The sequence below is a fragment of the Cygnus atratus genome, chromosome 1 (assembly GCF_013377495.2).
Source record: "Cygnus atratus isolate AKBS03 ecotype Queensland, Australia chromosome 1, CAtr_DNAZoo_HiC_assembly, whole genome shotgun sequence".
Lineage (NCBI taxonomy): Eukaryota > Metazoa > Chordata > Aves > Anseriformes > Anatidae > Cygnus > Cygnus atratus.
Genome location: NC_066362.1, coordinates 133,261,945 through 133,287,363, shown reverse-complemented (window position 1 = coordinate 133,287,363; position 25,419 = coordinate 133,261,945). Strand labels below are relative to the sequence as shown.

Here is a 25,419-nt window from a genome sequence, read left to right as displayed (position 1 = left end):
ATGGACATTTTGCAAAGTAAATGAACCCACATGGTAAGGTACACAAAAAAAATCTTTCTATAATCTTCCAAACTGTGTTGGTTCATTTCCTTCACTTCTCCTTCTCTTTGTTTATAATCCTAATACATAAAACAAAATGAAACAAAACAAAGTCCACTTGGTAACAATATTACTACTAATTCACTTGAAAAAGTTGCAGATCTCATGTACAGCTAATGTAGGGCAAAATAGAGTAACTCAGTTATGATGACTACATCAGATTATCTATTGCAATGTTTACCTCCATTGCCTTTATGAATCATCATCTCCTGCACAGTAAGAAGGAAAATGGAGATGAGTTACATTCTTCAATAAGTGACAATGAGAGCATTTATCTGTATTGCAGAGTGACACCTCCAAAAGCATACCTTAAATACAGCTCCCATAGAAATGGCATATTCTACCCTCAGAGGAAGCTATGCTTCCTCATCCACAAATTGCCCCAACAAAAAGCATAACTGGTGCTTGAAAACATACAGGTACAAAACCTTAAGCAGGCATGAAATTCTTAAGTGAACTGGTTATATTAATTTTCAGAACAAAAAGAATTAACTATATGTTGAGAAGGATTCTTGACTTCTCAAGCAATGGTTAGCTGATTCATAACTATTGTCTTTACAAATGCAGAAAATTAATAAAGTTAAGGACAGAAAATATAATGAAAAACTCTCACAAGTCTTTGAGGCTGCACCCAACACCTGACTTTATCTCTAGACAAGTGGTGAAGATAAAAAGGACCATGAAAACTAAGAGACTATCAATAAAGGTAAGTAACATGTTTACAAAAACATGATCCGCCTCACTAACAATACATTCTATAAACAAGAACAGCCAACAAAAGTTTTCTCTTTTATGCATTGAAGAATATATTGTCCTAAATCTTTCCAAATCCAATACGCTCTTAAAATTTATTTTAGATGTTCTTTTTCTCCTCTCCTCTCCTCTCCTCCCCTCTCCTCTCCACTCCTCCTTCTCTAAACTTGGACCTATTGAAAAATTACTTTAATTTAACTTTCTACTCAAATTACTTTCCAAAGTTTTCATGCCTTAGTTAAGGATTTGCTGTAAATTCTGCCAGGAATTTTTTATCTTAGGAAAACCCCAAACAACAATTTATCTTTTTTACATTATTAAAAAGTTTAACAGTTTTTTTGATTGTTTGTTTTTTTTGTTGTTGTTTTTATTTGTTAGTTTTTTGTCTATTTGCACAATATGTTCAACCAGATTTGGCTATATAGTACCTTTTCTAGGGAGGTATCAAAGAATTAAAGGTTTAATGGCCTGAAGATTATAATCTCAACCTCATGTAATTAAAATACATAAATATATTTAGTTGTTGATCTGCATTGTTTCTTTCATAAAGCATATGGATATTTACCCAGACAAAATAAATAAATACATGAATCAGATCAAAGATGATGAATTTCCTGGATCATTTAAAGAATGCAAACATGATAGCTATACCAGCTGCTGTATCTTTTAATAATAACATAGATCTTTCTTGGCTCTTTCTTCACTTTTTTTTTTTTTTTTTTAAATGAATAGCATTCCAATACAGATGTGTGTAGTTACTTAGGAAATGTGACATGATACTCTGGTCAGGTGATTTTAATCACAGAATCACCGTCTAGCTAACACAGATTTAATTGAAGGTTTAGCTAAATGAGCAGTACCAGAATATATATCCTTCACTAGCAAGGGTGAACCTACAGTCAGTATAGCTGTGATGCTCTAAGAGTATAAGAAAAGTAATTTTTGTGGGGAAAGAAATAACAGACAAGAGGTAAACATAAGGAGATTTGTTACCAAATTAATGTTGTGATTATGAGTACCAAAAGCCTGTGCAGAGGTACTATTTTTGATGGTAGTTTTTGGCTATTTTTTGTATGCTATGAGAATATAGAACTAAGATGCTAAAGCTCAAACAGAGCAAAGGCGTGGATTGGGCCCTCATGCCTGTGTAGAGTAATGTGATTGCCAACATACAGCTTCAGATCTCAGTTCTGTCTCAGCCTTGGGAGCTGACAATAGTGAAGACCCTGTAATCGTTTTGGACCTATGAAAATTCAAAGTAACTACAAATTCAGGCATCTGAAAAACTGTAGATCTGAGAATATCCCCTAGAAAAGGTTGTACTTTCTGTTTCTAGTATTGAGGGAAGTAACAATACTTCCTGTTTCCTCAAGGTGAGGATAAAAATCATGCAGCAGAATGTTTTGAAGTTCTTAGCTCTTTGGAGGAGAATGGCTTTTTCTGTAGAACAATTATGCTACACTATTAGCACAATATATAGATTAAAATACATGAGGCAGGTACATATTCAAGGACATAGCATATGCATGATGGAGTAAAAGACAAAAGTCACTGTAACACAAAGAACTTAGTAAAGGTGAGCCTCTTAAAATCTTTCAGATCTGGGGGATGTGGGGAGGAAGGCCTATTTTATAACAAAAGGTCACTTCAGTATAGCAGTTTACAGCTGTTATGTTAAGTAATCTGTTTTGCCCTCTGTATTTCTTTCATACTTTCCATTCAATGTCTTTAGCACTGAAAAACAAGTAAAAGGAAATGTTTTTACATTGGAATGTTGAACAACTGGGTTTCCATTCTTTTTCTGACAAAAATATATATTGTATGCAAAAATAGATCTATTATTAACACATATATTTATACAGTGTGCACATGTATACATATATGGAATATTTATGTTGAATTACGAAATAGCTAAAATAATGATATATTAACTTGATTAATAAGAATATGACACGGTAAATTTTATAAAGTTTAAAAACCGTACACACGATTCAACAAACTTTTAAATATTATTTCATAGTTAGATATTTCCCCCCTCACATCAACTCGGATGACCATCTAGTGCATTTTTTTAAATTATACATACTTTAGAAGAAATAAATGGATGTAAGAATACTTTTAAAAGCAAAATAAGAAAATTCTCCCTTGAATCCCTGTCTTCCACGTCAGTCACACTTTGCTATTTTTGTTAGTATCCGATTAAAAGCAACTACAAGAGGGTTAATGTTTTCATGGAGCTTTATGTCAGTGCTCCCATGTGATCACTATGGGGGTGACCCTTTCATTTACTTATTTACTTTATAATTTCTTTCTTCAAACTGATTTTTTTTTTTTTTTCCTGGGAGAGGGGAAGCTGATGGTTATATTATGATGTTTTCAGCATTTTTGCAGGCAAGGACATTTCTGCAATTTCATCTTGAATAAAGGGAGAAAAAAAAAAGGAAGAAATAACATAAAAAGTCTTTCTCAAGGTATTTCCTGAGATATTTTACATGTTATAGTTTACTATCCTAAGAATTTTAAAGCTGAATCTAATTTGGAAAATGGAAATAGTATTTTATAGGGAAAATTTCACAATACAGCCATGTCTGTTTCTCATAAAGAATGATGGCTGTCCAGGTAGATATGCTATTCTTTTAAAAATTGATTAATTGCTTTTGAGATTAATCAGAATATCTGATACTAAATATGCATGAAAGAGTACGTCTGGCTGTTTTTTTATTACTGACTTCACTTAGCAGACCTGGACATGATTAAGAAGGCTGTTTCAACTCCATGTTTTAATGGGATGAAAGACCGGGAAATATTTCCAGCAAGGACTAAACAGCCCCTGAAGCACATTTTCACAGATTATAATACAAAGTAAAATTAATTTAATCTTCTGATCTGACCTCTTTCTTGACATCAAATGAAGTATTTCCCTGAATTAGTTCTTGCATGAATTAAGCATATATTTTAGGGAAAAAACAATAAATCTTTCTCATTCTGATTTTAACACTTCAGGAAATAGTGGATTTAATAGATTGATTGGCAAGTTGTCCTAGCAACAGCATGCAGTTCACACATACCGGTTTTATAATCTTTATTTTTCTAGTTTCAAATTTAAGTCTTCTGTGTTATGAAAACCCTGGTAAACTGAACACCTTATGGGATGCAGGGGAAGAACATTTGGGGCAACACAAGTTTCATCATGGGATGTATAGGGCAGGAACAAAAAAAAAAAAAAACAGGTGGGAAAATACAGGAGTATAAAAAGCTGTCTGGTTGTTTCACCTGTATAACTATACCCTTCTCCTGATCAGCACAATCTGTACTATTTTATTGCTATATTGCATTTACTGATTATTGTTGAGGGATTCTCTTCTGTGTATATTTGCATATGGGGTCCTGGTTGCCAGCAGCTGGGCTAGGACCATGGTCCAGAGCACCTGCGTGCCAAGTGAGTGAAACCACATGCCAGCCCCAGAGAGGGACCTCAGACGACAGGGACCTGTGTGTCTGTGGGGCCAGCAGCTGGTGCAAGTACGGGTGTGCAGTTGAGTAAACAGCAAGCTGGATGAGGCAGCAGCCTCAGGGGTTCGTTTTTCCACATGCTGGGGAGACTGGGACCCAGGGTAGCTACTGGGCAGAGTGAGTGTATGAGCCCAGCCGATCCATGTGGCACGTTTGTGTGTGTGTGTGTGTGTGTGTATTCTCAGAGGCCAACATCCATCCTGCTCAGCCAGAGAGGAACAGGATTAGTCCATTGGTGCTGTTCACATTGATGTGAGTGCTCTGTCCATCTGTGCTGTCTGTGGCTGGCGATTTATACACAGTGTATACCTGTGCTCTGTCTGTGTGTGCCTGTTGGGAACAAGCTCAGCCTCACAAATGATTGGACCCAAGGGCATAGAGCTGCTGTGCAACCTCACTAAGATTTTGCAACTCTTATCAGGTATGTCTACTGCTCCACTGGAAACTCATTTCCTGCAAACCCATCCAATGCGAACCCAAGTCTTCTCAGAGCCATGACTTTACAGGACAAAGCTCTCCATACTGTGGGAATGAAGTGTATTCACAAATACTTTGCTGAGAGATAGTAACATGGATATTTTTCTGGATGAGTATTCATTCATCTGCTTACACCTGCCCTTTCCCTCCTTCAGCAATTTGTGTATCATTTGAAGACTGTATCAGTAATTATTTTTCCCCAAGACATTCATAACTGTGTTAAGTAGCTCAGAGCCAAAAATTGATCCCTGTGAATTAATTTCCATATGCACTTAACAGTGAATCTTGTTTTTAATTACACTGACATATTTTTAATAGACTTTATGTACACTGTGCATTTTTTTATTGTTTTCCTTATTTATCAAGACTCTGTGCCATATCAAGGCAGTGATAGAAATCCAAGAATATTACACCAATGGTACTTTTATAAGTCAAAATTTTATATGTCAAAAAATCAAACCAAAACTCAAGTTACTTTGACAAGATCTGTTATACAGAAACCTGTGTTAATTTGCTTTAATTAAATTACTCTCTTTTAATTCTTTGTAAGTTGAGTCCCATATTAAGTGCTTCAGTATTTTTCTTCAGGCTGATTTTAAGATGACAGGCTTAATATTAAATGGATTATTCTATTTGTTTTTTAAATATTGGCACTACATTCATTTTTCTTACAGATGTTTCCTGAATGTCCTCCATGTTTCAATACTTCTGAAAATCAACCTTGACAGTGTAGAGAACTCCTCTGACACTTTCGTTATAAGTCTTTGATGCAAATTGCATGGGCATGCTGATGGTCCATCCAAGTGAAAGGAGAAAGAGCTTAGCATTCTTTAGGGTAACTTTGGTAATGGATTTTTTTTTTTAATCAACTATGTTGATTTTAAAAAGACTGTATTATCTGGATATTTTGCAAGAGAGAACAGAAATAATGAAATAATATTTTTACTTTGACAAATGACTATTATTGTGAATTCATTATAATTTATTTTATTCCATGTACAAACACAAAGCAGCCATGACCCAAGCATACAATCAGCCACATATTTTCCTCTTTGATTTGCTATCCTGGAAATTTTGGATCCATGATGTAGGACAGTGTGTCAGGCATCTCCACCATGATGGGCCAGAAGGCCTCCTCAAGGTTCGCAGTCCCCCTAGCCCACAGCTAACACATAGCAGAGAAAGGCACAGAAATGTTAATTTCACTAAGCAGCTAAAGGGATGTAATTGCATTCAGCTCATTAATTATTTCTTTACTTTTACATTCTGGTTGGTCAAATGTGCACTAGAACAAAACTGAAAAAGTGCTGAATCTACGAACAAAATCTACTCAGCGGACACTAACTTTTTTTTCTCGCCACCTTAGAACTGAAGTATGCATTACTGCTACTTACAGAGTGGAAAGACAGCTCAACTGCATTGATTCCAGTTACCCTGACTGTATGTAGGCAAAGTAATACTAGTTATTATTCTGAGATGCGAATTTCTTATTGTGTTGATCAGAGGAAGTACACATACTAATCCCAAGTGATTAAGCTGCATATTTGAAATGATAAAAGAGGGATAAAGAAAAAGGGGATAAAAGAGAAGAGACAGACAGGGACTTACGTGTATTCTAGATTTAGAAGCTATTTTTTGTTTGCTATCTTCCAATAAATAAAAAATATTAAAATATGCATTTTCCTTTTTAATTTTATAGATTAGAGGATTCACTTTATGTTAGTTTTTAATCTTAACCAGAAATTTGTCTTTGTAAAATTTACAGCTATTATTAAAAGATTAGATGATTTGGAATGTGGGTAAAATACATCATTTGGTCAAATTTGACTGTTTCCTTTCAATGGTAACTAAGTTGTGCAGTTACAGTTACAATATTCCTGATAGCAATGATCTTATAAACAACCTAATTACAAACTGTTTACTAAAATATTATATAATAATATTCAAGCAAAATCCATCTAAAAATTCAAATGCATCACTAAGATTTTCACAGTATTTCAAATCCCTTTTTCTATTCAGATTTTTAAGTTTTTAATTTCTATGTATACAGAATTGGTATGTCTGTGTTTTGTGACTAATTGCATCTGCAAAACTCATGTCTGCTGATTGTTTAAACCTGTCATCAGTTGTGCAATCAGATAACTAGAGGAGTTAAATAACCAGTTTACACGCAATTCCAAAACACTGCAGGTATAAGAGGGGAAAAAAATATATAATGTTATCATTAATGAGCTATTACCAAAGTCTGTGGCTGTGCTTTGGACTTCTAAAACAGGTATAATTCTGTAACAGTGACAATTCTTACTTCAAATATTTTGGATGCTTAGGCAGTTCTGTTTGTCTGGTGCAAAGAACTCTGTGCACTGAAAGTGGCTATTGATACCAAAGAGGATTCTGAATGATGTGATGTTTGAATTGTCATCTGTTCTCTCTGTTGACTGTCTGACCATGAATTATATGAATATTTTGCTTGTGGTTGTTGATATCTTTTTCTTGCCTTTCCCTTAGGAGAACATGACTAATGGCAGTTGTTTTATGATGTAGAAGCTCTTTTAGGATATGCTGTTCAAGATATTAACCCTGACTGCACATGGTAAGTGGCCCACACAATAGGCTAACTTCGTATTTCCAGGAGCCCCTATATATTAGTTTAAATTTTCAACATCAAAAGCAATTTGTGTTCAGATCACTAGGTATAACAGTGACAGCATGCTGTGCTCTAAACATAAAACTCTGAGGATGAGAAGAAAAGAAAGATCTAGGTGGTGTTTCCCCAAGGACTTGCTGATTTGGTGACAAATTTTACCTTTTGACTGATACATCTCAGGCTGTTTTTCATTTAATTTAATTTAGCAGAACACACATTTTCCCTTTTCATATTTCAAATGGCTTGTGTTTTCCCTGGATACCTTTTATGTCAGAATCTCATACCAAAGATAAGGTCTCTGTTTAATGCATAAGTGCAAAAAATTTGGCTATTTGGAATTCTTTGAATCTTAAGTTTTGAAGGATTTTTGTCAGATGTTTTGTCAGATACTCAGAATATAATTCTGTCCCATGTTTGTTTTTGTCCCAAGTCTCATGTCTGGGTTGGAAAGGACCTTAAAGACCATCTAATTCCAACCCCCTTGCCATGGGCAGGGACACCTTCCACTAGATCAGATTGCTCAAAGCCCAGTGGATATTTTTTTATCCAAAATACTTTTGGATATTTAACTCCCCAAATGTCCAAAACAGATAATAGTAATAAATTTTTACTTTTTATTTAGTTAGAAACCTCACAGATTGGAAAGAAAAATCAGCAAGAATATATATATATATGTGTGTGTGTGTATAAATTATCACGGTAGGACACTTATTTAGATAAGCATCTACACCTTTAAAGACAGCATTTACCTTAATACTTTCAATGTAAACCTAAGAGATCTGAAAACTGCTGTCGCAGGAATGATACTTCAGGTGGAACCCAGAAGCAAAGACGGCATTTAATCACTAGTATGAGAGTCACATATATATATTGACAACTTCTTACCCTCAAAGAAGAATTCATATGAGCCATAGTGTTCCATCATGTCAAAAATATTGATCTACCGTTAGGAATTTAAAACATAGTTTTTATTTAACTTCTCCATTTAACTTCTAATACGTGTTAAAAACAAATGTGTTTATATGGCGGGGGGAGGGAAGAAGAAGGTAACGGGAGAGAGGGAGATGGGCTAAAAGGAAATTGCTTGGATGTACTCATTTGATGTATAGCACATGTAACAGAGGATTTTATGAGCTGCAATTACCTGTACGTCTCATGAGAGATATTCTTCTTTTGTTCTAGCCATCTGTCCTGGTTTCAGGTAGGACAGAGTTAATTTTCCTCCTAGTAGCTGGCAGGGTGCTATGTTTTGGATTAGGATGAGAAGAGCGCTGATAACATGCTGATGTTTTAATTGTTGTAGAGCAATGCTTACACCAAGCCAAGGACTTTTCAGCTTCTCGCTCTGTCCTGCTAGCGAGCAGGCTGGGGGTGCAGCAGGAGCTGGGAGGGGACAGACCCAGGACAGCTGACCCAAACTGGCCAAAGGGGTATTCCATACCATCTGACGTCATGCTGAACAATATATAGGGGTGGCTAGCCGGGGTGGGGGGGCCGGCTGCTCGGGGATAGGCTGGGCATCGGTCAGCGGGTGGTGAGCAATTGCATTGTGCATCACTTTGTACACATTATTACTATTATTATTATTATTATTATTATTATTATTATTGTTATTATTTTCCCTGTCTTAATAAACTGTCCTTATCTCAACTCACAGGCTTCACTTTCCCGTTTCTCTCCCCCATCCCGGAGAGGGAGGGGGGAGGGTGAGCGAACGGCTGTGTGGTGTTTGGCTGCCAGCCGGGCTAAACCACAACACCATCACAGTCAAACGTGAAATGTGTGGCACCCTTTTAGTCTTAACACTACCACTGAACCAGGTAGGAAGATCGTATCATGAATTGTCATAAAACATTATACTCTGCATTATTATTATTACATTTTATCTACAATTGTACAAACAATGATATAGTTCACATTAATTTATACTATTGACGTATTGATAAAATTTACCTAGTGTCATGGCACAAAGTTAATTGGACATTTAGCTATAGACCAAATTCGGTGCAAGCAATGGCAGAAGTTTTCCAGGTTAACTCAACCCTCCTGGAGTCAGAGGTTTGTCCATTCTCTAATGTTCCCTTACTGGGGCTTAAAAACAGCATATATGAGACAGATTCTGATGTAATCTGTAGTGATGTAGTCACTTCTGATGTGACTACTTTGTTCTGCTGCTATTTAGCTTCTATTAAAAACAAAAAACAAACAAACACAAACTAATACTCTTGTGAAATAGACATCTGAATGAGAACCAACAAGGCCAATATAGGGTTAATCTAAGGAAGGATGTAATCAGAAAAGTTTCCAAATATTTGAACTAAGAATGCAGGCACTTGTACAAGAATCATAGCTAGACCAGAACAAATAATAATAGTCCCAGATGGGTGGTCCCAATAACATTTGTGAGAGGTTATCTCAGATACTCAGTATATAAATCACTCAGAGATCCACTCTCCCACATGCGTAGTCTTTGCTGTGGTCATTATAGCAATTAAAAGCTGATATAATGCATGTCCAGATTATCTACAGAATAACTAGATAATAACTGACATTCCCGTAGAAGCATAGAGGTAGACCTAGTTGTAAAGCTTAGGCTAGAAGTGAGGTAAATATCAATGCAGTTAGTTTGCTCTGAAAATAAAATAAAGCTGCTAGATGATAGATGCTGTTATTTGCTAAACAATCAGATTCCATAGTCTTCATCTGGTTCAGTATCACTGGAAAAGGGAATAGAAAAACCTCCCTGTGGGGTGCTAATACGAAGTGTTCAGTCTTTTAACCAGTCTCTCTCTTTAAAGCAGAATTTATGGTGATAAGGTTTTACCTCCATTTCCTGGGAAGGTTGGTAACCTAATCAAATGTCATTTGAGAAACATCCTGTATTTTTAAAGCTCATGGAATCTCAGCTAGGAAGGAGAAATGCCGATTAGATCTCGTAGTTATAAATATCTTCCATGTCTGAAGTGATGATTAGCTTGACTGAGAAGGATTGGCATTAACTCAATGGGCAGGGCAGAGTTCCTTGCTCCCTTCCTCTCTTTTTCTTTCCATTTCTGTTTTATTTCTCATTTTGACCTCTGGATCAGTATTTGCTGTGGTTTAACCTGGCAGGCAGCTAAGCACCACACAGCCATTTATTTGCTCACTCCCCCCAACCCTCAGTAGGATGTGGGAGAGAATAGGGAAAAGAGGGGAAAAAAAAGAGAGGGGGGGGTGAGAGAGAAGGTAAAACTGTCTAAAAAAGGTAAAGACAGTTTAGTAGGACAGAAAAGAAGGGAAAATAAATAATAATTATGATAAAAGTTTGTACAAGACATGTGATGCACAATGCAATTGTCCATTACCTGCTGACTGATGCCCAGACAGACCCTGAGCAGTTATGTTTAGCAACAGGCAAGGATTGAACACTGGGAATAAGTTCTTTACTGTGTGGGTGACTGACCTCCAGAGGTCCTGTCCAGGCCATACTATTCAGTGGTTCTGTGAACATGTAGATGTAGTAGGATTTCGTTGCATCTTGACTTTGCCAAAAGACATCTTCCCTTTCTGGGAGCGCATTCAGTACTGTGAATGAATTCAGCATGAGCCTGTCACTTTGAACCGCCTTGGAGAAAAGCAGTCATCTTAATCTCCCAACTGATGAAGTCTGTTACTAGGAGGAAGAAGATGAGTCAGTATCCCAGCTGATGCTAAAGATTCAGTCTTCAGAAGGATTACAGCAAGGTCTTCAATATGCTTTCTTTCAGATCTGTCATAATAGATGAAGCTAGTAAAGAACAGCTTTATGAGACTGACACATTGACACAAGAGTATAAACCTGCAGTTTATTTTATTATTTCATTATTTTAATTAACAGAATCTTACTGAAGTCAGAGGGAACAAGACACGGACTTTCGCCGTAAGGAAGAACTTTACTGAAGAAAGTGAGTGCTTTTTGTCTTGTAGAGCTAGTAGATTTTGCTGTTAGGTTTTCTTCAGCAAGGTTTCACGTGGATGTGAACTTCACTAAAGATAAAGCACCCCTCCCTTCTGTGTTTACAGGGAGCATTTCCTATCAGGTACAGCAATGGTTTTAAGAAGTGCACAAATAACAGCTGTGCACCAGCTCCTTTCATCCAGATGTCAAAAAGTCATTCTAAAAAGAGCTTTGCATACCGCTTGTAATACAGTTGAGTCTTTACTAGAAAATCAGAGCTGAAAGGACCTATGCCCCCTACACAATTTCACAAACCACCTCCCTTCAACCATAACCAGAAAATATTAATTTGATCAGATAGGCATAGAATGTTTTTAGTAGATTCTAGACAAATAAATTCACTTCCAGCCACAAATTTAACTTACATATACACCCTATAAATTTGATAAAATCATTACTAATCAGAGTTATATAACATAGGCTAAAGAAATATGACAGGATGAAATTATATGATTAATGAATTCCCTTACAGTAAGATTTGATTCAGAAAGGGGGGAAAAAAAATCCACCATATTTTGCTGCCTCATGTTGCACTGAAAAATAATCACTTTCCTAATGTTTTTGGTCCAAAGAAAATGAATGCCATAGGTTTTACAATGTTTCAAACGCAGCCATCAATAAGAACAATGTCGAGGGCCATAATCAGTAAGTTTACAAGGCTGCAGTCATAAGCCATCTGGAAATACATTTTGATTTAATCAGCTTTCCCATTTTTCAGGTAAAATAGAACACTTTTGGATCATATTCAAGCAATGAAGATACAGTAATAAAATGGCTTAGTAAGGTTTGCACAGTCTTCACAATTTTAATTCAAGATGGTATTTTAGCAAAGATTAACATTTGTTTTACCCCATCTTGTGTACTCCATTCCTCCCACTTTTTTGATATGGCAATGAAAACCGTTCTCTCCCTGCTTAGGACTGGTTTATGAAATCCATGTCTCTGTGGATACTCTGCAGCAAGTTAAATGAGCGAAATATGCCTATGTGATAAAACTAATTTTTGCTGAAATTACATTCTGCTACAGCAAAAATACATTTCACAAGGTATAACACTATGGAATGATCTTCAGCATTTTATGAAAAGGGAAAAAAAAATTATTTTATATTATTTATTTTTTTCTAGTGTAGCATTTCATCTTTCTTGATCATAATTGCCCTGGTCCAGTGCTTGAGGTATTGAGTATCTAACAAAACTGAGCATCTGGCTAACTAAACAGCATGAGAAGCTGCAGCTGGGACAACCACCGAGAATTGGATTCAGGTTTGTACAGTCATGTCACAGAGATGCTTGTTTGCATTTCTAGTAATGTATAAAGATAATTCTTTACAAGTGAAACCTAAATGTGTTTCACGTATTTTTGCTTACCTTTAAAGTCCATGTGCCTTAGATAAAGCTGTGGGAACAGAGATAAAATTTGTGTATCTGAAATACTGAGGATGTTTGTTATGCCAAAGCAATACTTTCATTAACAGATACAATAACTCTTCCTCTTCCTCTTTGTCTCAGGCACTTCCTCTTGGAGAGTCAAAGGAAGCTCAAAATGGTTGACCCATATGTATATGTATCCGTGTATCCTTCCTCTTGTCTATGTACAGTTCTATCCTGCCTTTGCAAAAAGTCATTAGAAATCAAACTATTTTGTGGAAATACCATATATACATTATTTGCTAAACAAGCTGCATCTTTGCATGACTGAGTGTGTTTTTCTATGTCATAGCTCTACACGGTCCCACTAAACAGTTCCTAGAAGAATTTCACAGAATGTACGACGGCGATATGGTCAAGGAACCTCTAGTTTGAAGTCTAATTCTTCGATTTTATCACATTTGAATGTAATTCAGCATTTTATTTACCTGCAGTCATACAGTGATTTGGATTGGATAATGTTACTATTAGGCACGTTGCCCACATTTAGTTATACAGATAGTGGTAACCAATTACATTACTAGCAAGACATCAAGAAGATACAGTGGAAACTACTTTGTCAAATCTACAGGGACTTAATTAAACCTCTGTACTCCAACTTCTGCAGTCCTCTAAATGAGGAGGAGTTGCTGGCTATGTAGTTATTGCTCTATGTGAAATAAGGAGTAAATGAAAACACAACAACGTACTTTTTAAATTAACCAGAATATTACATAGGAAAGACAGTTAAAATCTTTTCAAATATCCCTTTCTGCAGGAAAATTGCTCTGGTTACCATACGGATATTGTTGACATTGAAGAAATGATGAATTCACTCCGTCAATATGTAGTTTGAGGTAAAGATAATGGAGAACAATGGTATGACGCAGTTTCTTTCAGATGTCTTCAGGCTGATGACATATTCTTCCATTTCCCAGTTGTTCAAGCAGTTCAAAATTTCAAAGTCAAAACTGAAACAGTTTCCCACGGTTTACCAGCATCCGAACTAAGGCATTTATTGATATATTTCTATATTTACTTGTGTTCTGATGTTCATCAAATACTATTTATGAATAGTCCAGAATCTTCTTTGATTCTCTATTTCAACTCTTCCATTTTCTTTGGACTGTGGTTCTAAGAAACATACTTCAGAAACTTGCCTCTTATCTCTCTCAGTACCTCATATCACAATGTCTTTGAAAATGTTTTTGACCTGGGTTTTGATTCTGTTAATGCTAAGATCATAGAATCATAGAATCAGAGAATATCCCGAGTTGGAAGGGACCCATAAGGATCATCAGGTCCAACTCCTGGCACCACACAGGTCTACCCAAAAGTTTAGACCATGTGACTAAGTGCACAGTCCAATCGCTTCTTAAATTCAGACAGGCTTGGTGCAGTGACTACTTTGCTGGGGAGCCTGTTCCAGTGTGCGACCACCCTCTCGGTGAAGAACCTCTTCCTGATGTCCAGCCTAAACTTCCCCTGCCTCAGCTTAACACCGTTCCTGCGGGTCCTGTCACTGGTGATAACAGAGAATAGATCACCTGCCTCTCCACTCCCCCTTGCGAGGAAGTTGTAGACTGCGATGAGGTCCCCCCTCAGCCTCCTCTTCTCCAGGCTGAACAGGCCCAGTGACCTCAGCCACTCTTCATATGTCTTCCCCTATAGGCCCTTCACCATCTTTGTTGCCCTCCTCTGGACACTCTCCAACAGCTTAATGTCCTTTTTGTACTGTGGTGCCCAGAACTGCACACAGTACTCGAGGTGAGGCCGCACCAGTGCAGAGTAGAGTGGGACAATCACTTCCCTCGACCGACTAGCACTGTTGTGCTTGATGCATCCCAGGATATGGTTGGCCGTCCTGGCTGTCAGGGCACACTGCTGGTTCACATTCAGCTTGCTGTCAACCACAATGCCCAGGTCTCTCCCTGCAGGGCTGCCCTCTATCGTCTCATCACCTAGTCTGTACATATAGCCAGGGTTGCCCTGTCCCAGGTGCAGGACCCGGCACTTGCTTTTGTTAAACTTCATGCTGTTGGTGATTGTCCAGATCTCTCTGCAAGGCCTTTCCACCCTCATCCGAGTCCACAACTCCTCCAAGTTTGGTGTCGTCGGCAAATTTGCTCAAAACACCTTCTAGTCCTACATCCAAATCATTTATAAAAACATTGAAGAGGACTGGCCCTAAAATGGAGCCTTGAGGGACCCCACTAGTGACCATCCGCCAGCCAGATGTGGCCCCATTTACCACAACCCTTTGAGCCCTGCGTGTCAGCCAATTACTCACCCACAGATTTTCCCTCCACAGTTACTGCTTTTACATTTCTCCTAAAGACTCTTCTGTCTCCTTTTCATTCACTTCATTGGTATCTTTGGTTCTAGATGGTTTACACCATGGATTGCTTCCTTGTCTCTAGTTCCTTTCTTCTAACACTTTATTTTTCTCCACTATTTTTTGAATCAATCATATTCACAATTATCCTCCTAATATTTGGCTTCACATTCCTGTTTCATGCTGCAGATATTCTGAGGAAAAGGCTGCAAAAAAAGGTGAGAGTTGAAATGATTTCTCCCTGCTGAGGCCACGTGGGACTGAGAGAAGTGCCAACATCTTAATATGATAGTTTAGAGCCCATAGGTCAAAGGACTGAAGAACAGGAGACTAACATCCTTTCTCAACATATGTTGCTACACCCTGCCCTCTAAAATCAATTTTTTATAGCACAGAACTACCTGGTGAGGACACAGCCTCCAGCACACTCAGCCTCATCATACTTATACCTGCTGAGGTAGGTTCCTCAGCACTCAGAAGTTCTGGAATGTGCTTTACTTCAAATTCTCTTCCTCCTCCTGTTCTCCGCTTTAATAAGGAAATTAAACCTACAATTTGTGAAACAATGGCCGAAGGGAAAGTTAACATAATGTGTTGATGACAGTCATGCTTCCCTTGGGACAGAGTGTACTGAGAGAATTCCTTTTTCCTCTATTCCAGTCTTTCCACTTATTTCAACTACCTTGGCAAAAATCTGTTCTATTCCCCTAAATGCAAAACACAAAGTTCGGTGAAATTTTGAAGTGGAAAATTAGAAACATGTAAATTGATTTTTTTTTTTCATGTGGCTCAGAATTGTACTGCCTAAGTAGTGTTCTTGGTGTCCAAATTTATCAAGATTAAAAAAAAAAAAGTGAATTTCTCTATCATTAACAAATATCTGCAGCATGTAATATGTAGTACAACAAAATCTCAAGCTTCGTTCCATTAAAGGTACAGATGAATCTTAACACTGTGGAAAATGGTTTAATTTCTTCTTAATAAATACGAAGTTTCTTGCAACTCAACTTTTTCTGATTTATCTAGTTTGGCTTTTACTGAAGACAATTTTTTGGAATATATGCAACATGAATTTGATTCTGGGCAGAGGTTCGTATGGTTAAACTACAGCATTCTTTAGAAAGAAATCTAATCCAAGCGAGGAATGAACATCTCAGCTTTTTCTGATCTTTATTTGTACAAGGCAAGTGCCAACCTTCACAGACATCAGATTGCATTAGAACAGGAATAGTTTCTGAAGGCAATGAATTTTCACCTCAATATATTCAATGAAACTCCTGTTTATCTTTGCAACCTGAAAATCCTGTTAGGATGAATCCCATCAGAGGTCCAGTACAATGTAAAATGTAGTTCACTTGTGATGCAGAAAGGAGTTCAAGTTGCAGTAGAACGCCTCATAGATCACTAGCATTTTCTTTTTCCTTTTCATTTTTACTTTTTTTATTTTCATTGTTAAATTTGGCTCCATCTTGCTGTATTTATCTTATTTACAAATGGCAAAAACTTGGTCAGGAAGTTTTGCCTTTATTCCTTGGAGGCTGGAATTCTCAGGATATGGCTAAAGCACGTTATACATTAAGAATAAATGTATTCTTAAAATTAAGCTGGTGCTTATTTTCTATGCTTAATGAAAATAAATTAAGCATATACTTAAGTATTTGTTGGGATTGAAGTCTGCTTGCTGAGTTAGAGGATAGATTTTTTTTTTTGGATTAGTTTTTAACAGTCCTCTTAATACAAAACACAGATGGAGCATTCAAATGTCCTGATTGCTCACATGCCCTCATGATCTGTAGCCAGGATCTGGTATGGATTTTTTTTAGTTTAGTCAAAACAGGACTTCATCTGTAAAGCACCAGATGGAAGGAAGGGAAAGGATCCAAGTTTTTATTTTTTTATTTTTTTTTTCCTGAACAGATGTTGTTGAGATGATTGAGCTACACAGCCACAAATTGAACCAAAAGTGGATAAAGAAATACATACAAACATATGTTGATATTTGGTATATGGTTCATGACTACAGTCATCTATCGCTGCCATGAATATCCACCACTTATATGATGGAGATGACGAGATTTTTGAGATTACTATTCCTGAACAATTTAATTGTGTGTACACAGTCAAGAGAAAAGCTAACGATACTTCAATAACCATGAGCACAGGACCAAGAAACCGGTCAAGAGCAAGCAGTAAATTATGTGGAATAGAATTTTAATAAAAGGAAGGGAAGGTGATCACATGTGGCTGAGATTCAGAGATTGCAGTTTGGGGCAATAATCTCATTGAAAAACGTCAAGTGGGATATTTAAATGCACAGAAAAATAATTGTGTGGGACGCGATTTACTCTTGAGTTAGGAAGTGAAAGTTTTCTAAATTCTCCACATATGATGAACTTATAAAAATAGGATCGCAGAGTCTACTGATCTCATGATTACTTCTCCTCGTAAAGTAATTCTAATTTTGTGGTGTTTTATATTTATTATTCTCTGCATCTTATAAATAAATAAATAAATAAAAAGATTTGATAGTAGTTCCTTTGAGGTAAACTGCAAATGAGATATATTTCATTTTTATTTATTATTTTTTTTTGTAAAACTCTACAGTTAAATTAACTATATGACAAACTTTCAAAAAACTACTAATTACAGCTTATTAAAGCTTGTTCTACGTAGTAACTTCCCTGTTAGAATTCAGTGATTATGAACGAAGGGGATCCCATCAGGCACCTGTTTTACACTTGAAAGCTCAGAATTATTGCTCTACAGTAATACTTTGTGTTATATAACATAAATAAATGAAGGAAATATATAGCAATATTTCTGTTATCTTGCCTGGAAAGACCAGAAATGGAATTTTTAATTTGGATGGGGTGGTTTGTTGTCACTATGTAAGTATCCATGGGCTTAAAGAAATTATATAATATGTAAAGTATCTACATTGAAATAGTATTTACCCTTTTTTAAAACAATGCTTCCAGATCTTTGAATGAAAAGAATTAAACTTCAAAATTTTATGCTATATGTATTAAAAAACTTCTTCTAGTACCATCTAGCTCATATTTGACTGACTATATGGAATAAAATTATCTTCATTTTTTTTTGAGTTATGAACAGACCACAGCAACAGAAAATTTTAACAGTCTGTGAAAAGAAGTAAAAGTAATTTATGTATTTATTTATTTATTTGTTAATTTTGGAGGAAAAAAAACATAAGGAAAGTCATGCTAAATACTGAAGCACTGAAGCATCAATGAGTCATTTATTTTTGTTCGTGGACAAAAAACTTTCTAACTAAAACAGTGAACACCAAAAATGCCTAGAAAAGGTTTTGTGAGGAAGACTGCAGATAAACAGATGATATTTAAAAAAAAAAAAAAAAGTTCAAATTTTCTTATTTGACCAACTTCATATACATTGATTTTATGGGGACAGATATTTTACCAGGATTTTTGGAGTACTTTATGGACAATCAATCAGAAAATTATTTTTAAATGCTATAATTTATTTTATAAAAGTAATAAACCCACACACTACAGCTTTCTTTGAACAATGAAAAGTAAAAGACATTGCTTCCATCTTGGCATGTATGTACTTTTGGATTCCACCAAAACCTCTCTATGTCTAGCAATTTCTTAAGAGTTCCTACCTTTGCCTTGACAAGATTCCAGAAACAAAGGTAAGAGGGAAAGATGACAACATAAAAATTTTGTGGAAATTATAGTAGCCAGGAAAATCAATTTTAAGTATTTAAATCAACCCAAAGTACAATTTCTTTATTTTAAAAATAGATTTCAAGACTGTCTCTAGCAAACACACCTAAAAAAGGACTCAAGAAAGAGCAGAAAAGTAAGGATGGCCTAGAGAAAGCTATTTGGGTATGAAGGAGTTAGAAGCCCTAACTTTATCAGCATTAAAACAAGGAGATTGGATGAATTCATTTCAGAAGTATGAAAGGGAAGGGTACATGGCAACATGGAAAATAAGAAGAATATAAGGAAAGAAGGAAGATGCAAAGCACTTTGCTTAAAAAGTCGGACCATATAACCTTGTATACCTCTAGCAGGCATGTAACATGCCCAAAAAAAGATAATCAGAGAATTACAGAATAATGGAGGTTGTAAGGGATCTCTGGAAGTCATCTCATTAAACCTCCAAGGAGAAAAAAAAATACAGAAAGTACAAGGAAATCCTCGGAAATAACTACAAAAAATGACAAGAGGATACAAAGGGGAATAGACAGGCAACTACAGGATGAGGAAATGGATAAACATGTTGATAGCGATAAATGTATCAAAAACAATGTAATGGGATAGAAGCCAATCCAGAACAGATTTCTGGTTAAGAGCTAAACAGTAAGCCATTCAAGGAGAAACAGGAGAAACAGAACAAGAAGCTTCCAATGTAGTTACCATAAATTGTCTAAATAGTTTCATAATATTCCCAGAAAACATTATGATCTACAGAGAACAAGGCTGGATTCACTTCACAAGATGAAATGCTCCTTTAATTTAGCATTTATCATGAGAGCAAGTAATATTCCAGTCAATTTTCAAAGGTTGGAAGACTTGGAGTCAACAGGATTTTTGTGTTCTAGCTTTAAGAAAGAGAGACAAAGCAAAACACTTATAAAACCTTAACAAGATTTAATTCCACTTTTGTGAACTCCAGTCAAGCTTATGTGCATAAACACTAGGCATTAATCATATGCTGGTAAGCCAAAGAGTTCTGGTTTGAAGTCCTCCATGGAGTTCAGCAGTAGAGTTGCCTCCTTTTTAAGATCTGGATTTAAATTTTCATCTGGTATCATAACCACTTGCATTCCTGCTGCCAGTGCTCCTTTGACTCCTAGTGGTGAATCTTCAAACACAAGACACTGAGAAACAAAGGGGTGAGGGGAAAGAAGTGAAAAAATAATGTTATTACAAACTTTGTATATTCTATTTTAAAAAAAGAAAATGATACTGAATAAAAATTGGTAGGAAAGTGAACTTCAATTTGTAGCCTAGACATCCCTAATCAGAACAAGGGTAAACCTAGCAACTAGAACATCTGCATGGTAATTAATTTTAAATTCATTTCAATTTAAAAAGGCATCTACACGCATACTTAAATCCCAACAACTGGTTATCCAGATGCTCCTAAGCGAATCCTTTTCTGGTAATAGGTTTAAGCACAAGCTTAAAGTAAAGTGTGTGCTTAAATACCTTTATAAGCAGGCAACATAACTCTATAACTTTATAACCTGTAAAATTGCAAAAGTACTGCTTTCACTTGCAGGTGTGACATTTCTTATGCATATGAGAGTGGAGAAGACTACAGTACCCAGGTCAATATTAGGACCCTAGGTAAGTAAGACAGAAGTTATGTGACAAAAGAGTGCTCTTGAATTCATGTTCTAGTTTCTTAGTTCCAAAGCAATGCTGACAAAGAAAATCTGCAATTATATTGGACTGTTACTCTTAGAGAAGAGGCAGTATAGTCAGGTAAAAGTTCCATATCTTAAAATAGTCAAAATCATTCAAGATTGCAGTACGGAATCAAAGTTGTTAAAAATAATGAATACATTGTATGTGTAAATTTTGCAGTTTAACAGTACAATATTCAATAATAAATATATAACACAGTATTTTGAAAATTGAAATGCTATACTATTTTTTTAAAAAATTCAACTCTTCTTCAGTGTTTCAGCATTTCATACTAATCTGGTTAAATTACTGTTAGTTTTGATTATTGTTTTTTTTTTTCTGAAAAAAGCAAGCACTTAAAATCTAGTATTTTGTAAGCCAATCTAAAAGTACCTTTCACCGTTTTGTTTTGATTACTACATCAACTGTAAAAATAGAAATGTTGTAAAAAAAAATAACCAAAGTAACAGAAATGAACCATCCTACCTCTTTATACCATGCATATGGTATGCATTATCTATGTAGGTAAACATATATAAAATACACAAAGACTGGAAAAACTTTGAAGAAAACAACCAAAGGTATATTCTTAGGGAAACAAATTACACATATTTATTGGAAAATAATATCTATGGTTGATTTAAGGAAAAAATCATGAGCTCAGTCAACTACTTAATAAACTTCCACAGTTATAATAGTAAAATTCATTCAAAGTAAATATAACAAAGATACAATCCCACCTTCAGTAGTGTTTGTTTTGCCTAATTCATGGTTCATTAAGAAAAATTAGAAAGCTACTTCAACACCTGACTTAGAATTAGACTTTGACCCATACTCCTTCTTATCCCTCCCACTGCTGCAGTAATTTTATAGGGTTATCTGTTTAGATCTCAAAAATATAAATATATACGAATAACTGAAGTGATGAAAAGTTTGCCCTTTCAACTTTTTTGCATATATCTGAATAATACTTCAGCTTTTGCAATTGGCCAGTGTATCACTTAATAGAACTTTTCCATACCTTGTGGCTAGGGTACATTTCAGGAAAACCTAAACATTTTCCAGACATGAAATATCACATTGAAGAATTGAAGTAATTGAATTAAATTGAAATATGTTTACATATTTTAAATTGTGTTACAATGGCAGAGTCATCTTTATTTTTTTTTAATTGGTAATTAGTAACACTGAACATAAAGTTTTTCCTTTCAACAAAAGTTGTAAGAAAGACAGCATTAAGCATGCAAGGTAAGATAATCCAATAGTTTTGCAGTAGTATTAGCTGAGGACCATAGTAAGTACATGAAATAGGCCAAATGACTTTAACACCATTTAAAACACACTTAAAACAATTTCACAAACACACACATTTCAACTGGATTGTCAACATTCATACAAAGTCAGGTGGATCATCTAGTCTGAACTTCTGTATAATAGACAACAATTCTTCTGGAGTTCATTCCTGTATAAAATAGAGCATCTCTTCTTGATGTTAAGTGGTCCTGAGTTTGAATTTTTGGTCATGGACAATACAAAGCAACCTTTAGTGTCCAAGCATCCAAGAATTCTGACCTATGCTGACATACGGTTTCTAACAGTTCTGCAATTTAGACTGCATCTATTATCAATATTATTAGCAGCGCTACTACTAATAATACAAAAATCACTGTCATAAGTAATTTCAGTAATTCAATACAGACTTTGGGATGATAAGTACAATGTTCCCTACACTCTTCAGACATTGCAACTCTGCCTTATCATAAATTCCTCTCTCATCCATTAGGCTCTTCTCTGTAGTCATTACCAAAGTATCAAATCCCTTCCTACATAATCAGGATGGTTTTCTTATCCTTTTCTTCACAATACAATAGATTGTGGCAACTAATACTTGCTGGGTGAGAGCAATGAATTACTAAACTTAATTTAACTTTTGACTGAATCCAGATTTGGTGCACTGGGAGAACATACATCAGTACACTGCATCTTTTAGGCTCCTTAAAACATTCTTTGACCAGAAAAGATTAAAGATGCACGAAGTTTAGCTGTTCTGGCTGTGCTCTCACAAAACCAAGCTGCAACCTCTAAAAACTTTTTTATGATCAAAGAAAACATTTTTGCAAGACATATTAAATAGATGCACTATATATATCTATATTGCATATCTATGACCTGTAACCAGAGACTGGAATAGAAAAAAGGAAGCAAACCCTTTCTGCTTCCTTTTCTTTTTAAAATATTTGTCCTCGCCCATCAAGATGTCAGCAACTATTTGGAGTCAGTGACGGAAAAGCAAAATGTGCCTTCTACCTTGCTTTTCATAAAGCAAACCTTAACTAATGAATTTCAATGAGCCAATGGAACCAAACCAATCTCTCTTGTGTTAATTTCCTTTATACAGTCTCTAAATTCCTTCTTTTCCTACTCCAGTTTGATCAATGTGATATTTTTAACTGTTGATCAGTATTTGTACTACAAATATGTAATCCTGGAACAACTGTTGTTAGGACTGAAGTACAGTTCTGCCTAAAGGTTTTCTTCTTAAGAACAGATTAGCTTGTGACCTCAAGCACACTATGCATTCTCAAACAGTAAACGAAGCCCTGACAGGCTCTCCGTTTTGAAGACTAAGCTTAAATGTTGCACAGAACAGCATTATCAAGGCTTTTCAGAAACTTTCTAATCCAGTCCATACAAAGAAATATACTTCACTGCTCTGACTTGAAAGACCTAATTGACTTCCATGATGTCAGTAAGCTTAGTGTATGAGAGGAGACGATGATTATGGAACGCAATATGCATAATGAAAAGCTTAACTAATTCCCTGGAACTAGAAGCAATTAAAACTCTTAATTACCAAAGAAACCAGGCAAATGACCCATAATTATAGTGGCTTTAATGTTACAGGAAATAAGTGTACTAGGTCTTCCTCCTGTCCTCCTTGCTACTGACACTTATTGTCAACAGCACAGCAACATTTTTAATGGATGACGGAAGGTTTGCAGAGGTCATGTACAAAATGGATGTGTTAACTTTGCTGTACAGAGATGTTATAAACTGCTCACTGTCCTGGCCCACCCACATACTAAATTTAGAGATATGAAAGCAGCCAAGTTCTTCCCCATTTTGCATAAATATTGCAACATCAGCATCACTCCAACTGAGACAGATGAGATTTATACAGACCTCAGCTGAGATTCTGGCTCCTTTTCTGCATTATTTCTATAACTTGTGTCACTGATCAATACTACTGCTATGACATTTCTCAAAAGGTCATACTAATATTGGACAGTTTTCACTTTGGAATGAACTAGATACTTTAAAAAGTAAAGTACTAAAGCACACTAATTTATATTTCACTCTGTAGATCTAGAGTAAAGAAGAATGAATCACTTAACCTAAGAAAGAAATATTAAAATCACTGCAGCACCTCATTACCTCATATGCCTAGATGAAATTTAAGAATATAAGAAAACAACTGCTAGTTAGGCCTTTGGAATGCACAGCAGGTCCTGTCCAACCTATGTACTGTAAAATGGATGGAATAATTATATAGCTAACAGGGATATCCTTAAGTGTTAATACGATTAGTGATAACCAAAAAGTCTGGAAGGATAGAAGATTAAAATCAGTTTTGAAATTAAGATTTTGGAAAGCCTGTGTGTATAATATACGTGGGAAGTGCTTAGCGAACACATAACCTTGATCACCTATGACATTATTGTATCAATTCTAAAATAGAATTACAGATGAGACTAAAGATGGCATAATTTATAGACATATAACATTTTTTTGCAAATTAAACACTACCATCTACTGTTTTATAAAGAAAGAATGAAAAAAAAAACCTCTTAAAAATGGTAAATAAAGCCTAAAATTATTTTATATTTTGTTAGAATATAACAATATAATATAACTCCTGTTGAATCAAAACAAAAAGCATAAACAGTGGAATTCTGAGGTTTCAGATAGGAGTTCTAAAGAGGGCTGGTCAGACCTTTGAGAAGTTATCCCTACATTCATTCTCCAGCTTCTGAATAGGATCAGTCTCTTTCTGTGCTTGGTGAGAAGGAACAGTAGAAGATTATTGTATTTCCTTTATTCAAATGAGGCAGAGGTACTTGGTATCAGAATGCAATATATTATGTTTGAGGCTTCTTATGGATCACAAACGATACTTCTGTAATTTCACTGGTTATCAGCATTGATTTTTCTCCATGATCAAATCAACAGCATAAAAGCACGACACATTATTTGTAAAATTTGCACTCTGGAAACATTTAGCAGCCTTAAACATTAATTTATGTATACATGCACAATACAGTCTTCTATAAACATTTAAGGTTTAATTAAAATTCCATTGTATCATTAAAAAAAACAACTATTAACCTCAGTGGGCATCAAAGTCAGCCCCAAAACAGGCCTTGGGAAGAAATCCCCCAACTGCAGCTAGCCCACACTGCTTTCAGAAGTATTTTGTTCATCTCTGCTAACTTGAAGATGATCAGGCCTTTCATTCCTACCAATAATTTGTTCTGTTGAATGCCAAATACTTTCTTCAAAGAAGACAGTTCATAATCTGTGTCTATAATTAAAAACTAAGTAGCATCTATGAAATTATTAGTCTGAAGGATTATACTACTGTCATTCTGTTTCTGTTTTGTTCAACAACTTTTATCTCCTTTTCTTACTGACTCTTTTTTTTCAGATTTCCAGTGCAATTCCGCTACTGACCAACTGTTGCTAGTGTGAGTGATGTAGGAATTTTCAAGAACCATAATGTAATTCAGAATGCAATGCAGACCCATCT

At 35.6% G+C, this 25,419-nt stretch overlaps 1 protein-coding gene across 1 annotated transcript in view; it reads right to left on the bottom strand.

Annotated features, from left to right (window-relative positions):
• Window positions 1-18,432: 18,432 nt before the first annotated feature.
• PUDP (pseudouridine 5'-phosphatase) overlaps window positions 18,433-25,419 on the bottom strand; it is a 77,530-nt gene continuing 70,543 nt past the window's right edge. The window contains exon 4 of the mRNA XM_035542099.2: window positions 18,433-20,080. Within this exon, the coding sequence (XP_035397992.1) occupies window positions 19,904-20,080 (177 nt within the window). The 3' untranslated portion in view covers window positions 18,433-19,903. The remainder of the gene's footprint in view (window positions 20,081-25,419) is intronic.